The sequence below is a fragment of the Chanodichthys erythropterus genome, chromosome 15 (genome assembly GCF_024489055.1).
Source record: "Chanodichthys erythropterus isolate Z2021 chromosome 15, ASM2448905v1, whole genome shotgun sequence".
NCBI classification, from domain to species: domain Eukaryota; kingdom Metazoa; phylum Chordata; class Actinopteri; order Cypriniformes; family Xenocyprididae; genus Chanodichthys; species Chanodichthys erythropterus.
The window spans coordinates 1,439,667-1,446,803 of NC_090235.1; the positions used below are offsets into that span (position 1 = coordinate 1,439,667).

The 7,137-nt window shown below is 37.0% G+C and overlaps 1 protein-coding gene across 2 annotated transcripts; it reads right to left on the reverse strand.

Annotated features, from left to right (window-relative positions):
- Positions 1-491: 491 nt before the first annotated feature.
- Positions 492-5,011, reverse strand: cbx3a (chromobox homolog 3a (HP1 gamma homolog, Drosophila)). Of its 2 annotated transcripts, none has more exons than XM_067411113.1 (5): positions 4,913-5,011; positions 3,934-4,073; positions 3,620-3,788; positions 3,402-3,496; positions 492-2,787 (listed from the first exon to the last, which is right to left on the reverse strand). In XM_067411113.1, the coding sequence occupies exons 2-5, from the start codon at positions 4,065-4,067 to the stop codon at positions 2,661-2,663; spliced, it is 525 nt and encodes a 174-aa protein (XP_067267214.1). In that variant the 5' UTR covers positions 4,068-4,073; positions 4,913-5,011; the 3' UTR covers positions 492-2,660. The 2 variants fall into 2 exon arrangements, with proteins under 2 accessions (XP_067267214.1, XP_067267213.1); XM_067411112.1 differs by having other exon boundaries at positions 4,792-4,987.
- Positions 5,012-7,137: the final 2,126 nt, after the last annotated feature.

Here is a 7,137-nt window from a genome sequence, read left to right on the forward strand (position 1 = left end):
ACATGCCTCTGTCCCAAGTTTTTTTTACTGGAATTGCAGCCATCAAAATCCAATTTTGGCGCTCTAGCGGTTAATAAACAGAACTGCATGCGTCTTGCGGAAGAACATTGTAGCCTGAGCTACTTCTCTCTGTTTATGTCGTTTATGTCTATGACGAGTCACGCAGGTAGGCTGTGCTACTCCGCAGTGGTACGAACTGAACCAGTCTAAAATAGTCCGAATATAAACACTTATAGGTGTTCCTATGATTCAGCTTAAGACAAAAAAAAACACGGTTTGGAAAGTGTATTCATGATGTACTCGCTTATTACATAATTTATTGCAAATTTTGAATACAAAAAAAAAAAAAAATACGGACAGCAGCTTTAAATAAAGGTTAAACAGAATAAACGAATAACAGATTCTTGATTTTATTGCATTTTACAAAATGTCTCAACTTTTCTGGAATTGGGGGAATATAGGGATTAAGGTAGACAGTTCAAATACACACATGAGCCAACAAGTGCCAATGCAGTTATTTCGTTTTTTATTATGACTGTAAAGAGTGTTTTCAGTTTGTCATCTGACCTGCCTACTTCAGGATGACTTTACAAAAACAGGTTCTTGAGAGGAAAAAGCCTCAGAACTCAAAGTCCATCTCTCTATACTGCTAATCTTTGTCATGAGACCTGCAACCAGCTAAGCAAACGGTAATATGTGGTCATAATTTGTTAGTAGGCAGTGAGGTTACATCAGGCAGCTGTTTTCACTTCTCATTAATTTCAAGATAACTAAATAAGAGTCAGATACATGGTGCATGACAGCTTTTTCTCAATTTAATAACATAACTACCACAACCCAGATTACAGATGTTACATTTTTTGGGCAAATTTTACATTTTACAGATAGAAAGAGGTGCCTTCTGCATCTAAAATCTGATAAAGTGTGCAGAACATGAACTTGTGAACTCTGACCCTGATGGCAAGAAAGCAGAGGTCAGGAACTGTAATGACATTATTGGACACATTGCTTTTTCTATGGTTAACTGTCTGTCTTTGTGTAAGCAGAATATGTATCTAACAGATTCCAGTTAATGACTGGGAAAGCAATTTCTGAGTTGTGTGATTGACGCTCAGAAATATTAGGAGAGAAACCCCTGAAAGACAAAACAAGGAGACAATTAATGATTCTGACTCTGGAAAATTTATGGCTCAACTAAATTGTGCAATTAAACATTTATAAGTCATTTGTCGCCCTGATTACAAAATGTGGGCGATTTATCATCTACTTCCTAAAATCTCAAATGACTGTGGATGAAAAGCATTTTGTGCTTTGAACAGAGCACAAAACAGCCTACATAAACAGTAAAGGCAATCATAGTTTAAAAAAAGGCAACCCACAATTCTGTTGGGAGACTATTCTAACGAAAGTGACACACTGATACAAAAGACTCCTTATTCTTATAAAAGTAATGAAAAAAAAAAAATCCAGTACAGAAGAGAGACTGCCCAGTGGAAACTAATGAATTGTGAAATAATGTTTTTTTCCCCACTCTTCCTTGTTTTAATTAGCAATTGGTAAGGAGCTTCATTTAAAAGGTACACTTTGTAACTTTTGAAACTAGTGGTTAAACAAAACTGCATGCGACTTGTGGAAGAACATTGTAGACAGAGCCAATTCTGTTTATGTACATGACGAGCCACGCAGGTACTAGGCTTCTCCACAGTTACATAGTGTACCTTTAAAATCTATTACAGCAAAACAGATTTGACCTATAAAGCAGGCACAAGACAGCTGTGGCACTTTAATCTGGTCATTCCATAGTTTTTAACGAAGCTTCTCGCAACCTCGACAAAGCGTTAAAATAGCAGAAGACGGCAAACAGATGTTTTTTGAATGTTAGAGGTTCTCCCATTTAATACAGAGATCCCTCTATTATGTTTGTACAAAAAGCACATTTTAGTACGCTTAATAGCAGTTCCAAAGTCTGTCAAATACAAGAACAAAAAAGTCATTCCACTCATTTCTTTGACGTGGTGGAAAACGGCTCACTACATCACACCACAAAAGCGCACATTGCATGCTAACAGCCCAAAGAAAACACTTTAAAAGCACTCAAATAACCATGTTTTGAGGCAGATAGTAAAGGCTTCATAGCCATAAATATCCGACAAAACATCTAACTTTGAATATTCAAGACATCATGCAAGCAGATTAAAAGCAGGCATATAAACCTTTATTGAACTAAAAAATAAGAAATATTTACACAAACATTTACATAAACAGACACTTCCAATATTCATGTAAACAAGAATAAAAAGAAAAACTACTACAATAATGACAACATTGCCAACCAAAAGAAACTATGAACATGAATAGAAACATGTTTTGGATCCCTTTCAATGACAAGATGAGTGGAGGAAAAACACAAGCCAGTGCGTTAATGATGAACAGCACTGCGGTGACACCTAGTTCAAAGAAAGTTAAAGCATCCTATATGGTAACTTTTAAAAACGCTCGTCTCATCTGCACATACTTTCATTGGTTCACTACAGTCATGCACACAGCTTCCAGCCAAATCTCAATACATTTAAAATTCCTCCACCAGACTATCAACATTTCTGCTAATACCGCACAGGTGGAAGACACTAACGTATGGTTCAATGAGATTTGCGGTGGTGCTACTGCTGCTCATCCTCAGGACAGGAATGCCAAGTTAGTCTTTCCTCATAAAAGGCAATGACTATCTGTGGGCAACGGGTGTTGGCCTCTCGTGCAGGTACCAGGTCCGCCTCATCAGAGTCCTTCCTGTGAACACAAAACATATCTCTGGTTAGAGCACTAGAAAATGAATCATGAACAGAGTATCATGACAGAGCAGGAAGTACTGTGTTGTGTAAGTGATTATATCTCGACTTAGAAAGGCTTTGCATGTGGGCATGCTGCCCCCTACTGGCCTTTATAAGCATCTTAAAGTGATAGTGCACACAAAAGTGAAAATTGTCATAATTTTTTCCTCATGTTGTTTTTAAACTTGTATGACTTAATTCTGTGGAACACAAAGATACATATACACACACACATATATACATATATATGTGTGTATATGTATGTATGATAGATAGATAGATAGATAGATAGATAGATAGATAGATAGATAGATAGATAGATAGATAGATAGATAGATAGATATATATAAGTTTGTGTCCATACAATGAAAATCGATGTGATCCAATATAGTTCTGGACCCCATTAACTCATCATTGGGACAAAAACAGTTGAAACATTCTTCAAAATAGATTATGTTCCACAGAAGAAAAACAGGTTTGGAGCAACACAAGGTTGAGGAAAATGTCAATTTTATTTAATATTATGTTCTTATTTCCAGTCAGTTAAATTAGAAAACTACATGGGTTTCTTACCACTTCATGAGGAACATGAGCTCCCCACTGCTGTCAGTTGCCCCAATGATCCTCTCTGGCTCAAGGTTTCTCGCAAACCCTCTTGGCTTGTCAGACTGCAGCAACATCAGTTTTAGCAATAAGAACCAAGGTTAAAAATTCATCACACCTTCTAGATAAGAGCCTTCAAAATGCCTTGAAGTGACAAATAAATTGATGGCCAACACATAATATCTTACCATTTCCTTCTTTCTCTTTGCCTTGCTCTCCTCCGTTTCTGGTTCATCAGTGGAGGATTTTCTTTTTACAGCTTCTGGTTTCTCCACTACTCCTTTCTGAGACTCCAGGAATGCAGCAATCAGTTCAGGACAGTCTAAATTCTCTTCAGGCTCCCAGGTGTTGTCAGCACTGAAGAAAACATTAGCATATCTTGTTACTCTAATCACATAGCAAAATTTATTAACAAAAACCTCCCAAAAATAGCTTCTCTATTTTATTATACCTGCAAGAAATCAAAGTAAGTTTAAATAAGAATTAAAAAAAAAATACTTACTCTGTAAAGCCTTTCCACTTGAGGAAAAATTCAACTTTTCCGTTGACCACTCGCTGATCGATCACTTTCTCCACCACAAACTCCTCTACTTCCTGAACTTCTTTCTTTGATTTGTTTCCCTGCTTCTTACCCATGTCGACCTAAAATGTGCAAAAGACTGATATGATGAATCAGGAACCTGATTAAGGATTTAAAATCATTTAAAGCTTTAAACATTTAAAGGCATGTTCCTCTTCGAAAAATACATTTAAGAATAAAAGTTGCCATATTTATGACTTGCACAATGATGCTAAAATGGCTAATGTTTACACATTTACTGAAACATTAGTTCAAGCCCGTTCATAAATGTTCTAGGATCTTAAAAAATCCTTAGCGATTAACGCCAAAACTAATTAATTTACGTGGTGCCTTTTATTTGTTGCTAGTGTGTTAACGAGCTAACTACGCATGTATGAACAGGCCAGAGGCCCGAACGTTGTTCAAACTACTTTTTGGGATTATACCTTTTATTATATCTGGACAACCGTGCTCTCCGAATGAATGTCTGACTATTAAAAACATCGTTGTTCTCTTATTATTCACTAAAACACTCGCTGGTTTTAGATAGCCAGAGTTAGCTTAATCGCTAGTTGGAAAATTCACACACACACATAAAAACACTAGGTTATAAAATATATGTACGCTATAAAACATCCTGCATGTATGCATCTTACATCTGCGCCAACTGAAACAACTAAAGATACCAAAAACAACAGATTTAAGATAAATGCGTATTGCAATAAATGAAACTGCAGCATTCTAACAGCAAACTACAATGGACGGTGCTGCAGCACGAGATGCATGCGCGCGAAAACTCACCCTCACAATGGAAAAGGATTAAATGTGATTTACAAATCTTCACGCTTCTCGACCTGCAAATAGCTGCAGCGAAAACGTTTCGCAATTTAACAAGGCACAAACTTTTAAAACTTTTACTCACTTGGTACACTATAAATCAATGAAAGAGAAGTCGACTGAGGCTCGACGAAGGCCAGCCCGAATCGTACGCGAGGACGTAAAGCCACGCCTAGGAGGGGTCACGTGTCTCCAATGAGGTTTTTTCACAGGGCGGGGCAACCGTGATTTCAAAAAATCATTTTCGTCAGGTCATTCAAAATATCATAATTCAGTACATTGAGATGTAGCCTACATGATATCACCTGATATAAACTTTAAGGTCCTCACACTCAGAATATTAAAAGTATGGTTATAGTCTAAATCTGTTAATTGCTGTATCCAAGTTTATATGTAAGATCAGCACTCAAATCTGATGACAACTTACTGCAATAATTGAATTCCTTGATTTAAATAACTGAATGATATATTCCTATCAATTCTAACTGTTTGAAAATCTAAATAAAATGTATAATGCACTTCTGTTATCTTAAATCTGCAAAATTGTCACACTTAAAGACATTCAAGATTTTTAAAAAGGAGTATGCTAAATACATTTATGCCCTGTGGGATCCTTTGGCTCGATTATATCATCAGCATTAAAGTGGCGACTACAGATTTTTTTTTATAAGTGATTTTCTCACACCGAATTATGTCAATCCACTTTTGGCGCGTTTCCTGATCTGTAGGGAAACCGTGAAAACTTAGGACAGAGTTAAACTTTGCAAGCATGGCACAATGCGACACAACAATATTCTTTCGTTCTGCTGTTCTCCCGGTTTAGAAACTTAAACCTTTTGGAACTCATAATTTTGGAACTCAAATAGTTGCATTTTTTGTTTGATGACAGGATTGTGGTCGGTCGAGCGGTACCGCCGTCACCAAAACCATTTCCATACCCGAACCATTTATATCACATAAACATTCAAATAACACATCAGACACTTTGCATTCTTCAGTAATCCATCTGGGTCAGTGTTGCCAACTAATTTTCAGGGAAAGTTGCTAAAGGCGACAGGAAATATCATATAGCTATAGCTAAAATAGTGCTGTCAAATGAATAATCGCATCCAAAATAAAAGTTTGTGTTTACATAACATATGTGTGTGTATTGTGTATATTTACAACCCAAATTCCGGAAATGTTGGGACGTTTTTTAAATTTGAATAAAATGAAAACTAAAAGACTTTCAAGTCACATGAGCCAATATTTTATAGAACATAGATAACATAACAAATGTTTAAACAGAGAAATTTTACACTTTTATCACTAAATGAGCTCATTTCAAATTTGATGCCTGCTACAGGTCTCAAAAAAGTTGGCACGTGGGCAACAAATGGCTGAAAAAGCAACAAATTTTGAAAAGATTCAGCTGGGAGAACATCAAGCAACTAATTAAGTTAATTGATATCAGGTCTGTAAACATGATTAGTTATAAAAGGGATGTCATAGAGAGGCAGAGTCTCTCCAATCTGTGAAAGAGTGCGTAAAAACATTGTGGAAAACAGTGATGTATAACTTCATCAAAAGATTCCGAGAAACGAGAAATCTCTGTGCGTAAGGGACAAGGCCAAAGACCTTTATTGGATGCACGTGGTCTTCGGGCCCTCAGATGACACTGCATCACTCAATGACATTACGAAATGGGCCCAGGAATACTTCCAGAAACCACTGTTAGTAAACACAATCTGCCGTGCCATCTGTAGATGCCAACTAAAGCTCTATCATGCAAAAAGGAAGCCATATGTGAAAATGGTCCAGAAGCACCATCGTGTCCTGTGTGCCAAGACTCATTTAAAATGGACAAAGTGGAAAAGTGTTCTGTGGTCAGACAAGTCTAAATTTGACATTCTTGTTGGAAATCATGGACGCCGTGTCCTCCGGGCTAAAGAGGAGGGAGACCTTTTAGCATGTTATCAGCATTAAGTTCAAATGCCAGCATCTCTGATGGGGGTGCATAAGTGCATATGGTATGGGCAGCTTGCATGTTTTGGAAGGCACTATGAATGCTGAAAGGTACATAAAGATTTCCAGACGAAGTCTATTTCAGGGAAGGCCTTGTGTATTTCAGCAGGACAATGCAAAACCACATACTGCAGCTATTACAACAGCATGGCTTCATCTTAGAAGAGTCCGGGTGCATTCCTGCCTGCATTCCAGATATTTCACCTATAGAGAACATTTGTTACATCATTAAACAAAAAATACATCAAAGATGACCACAAACTCTTCAGCAGGAAACCTATATCAGGCAAGAATGGGACCAAATTC

What these genes read in the sequence shown, in the direction of transcription:
- cbx3a (XM_067411113.1), bottom strand. Translation starts at nt 4,067, where the DNA reads ATGGGTAAGAAGCAGGGAAACAAATCAAAGAAAGAAGTTCAGGAAGTA. An exon ending in AAGTGGAAAGGCTTTACAGA is followed by an intron (nt 3,789 to 3,933) that starts GTAAGTATTTTT and finishes TGTTTTCTTCAG; the next exon opens with TGCTGACAACACCTGGGAGC. An exon ending in CTCATGTTCCTCATGAAGTG is followed by an intron (nt 2,788 to 3,401) that starts GTAAGAAACCCA and finishes TTGTGTTCACAG; the next exon opens with GAAGGACTCTGATGAGGCGG.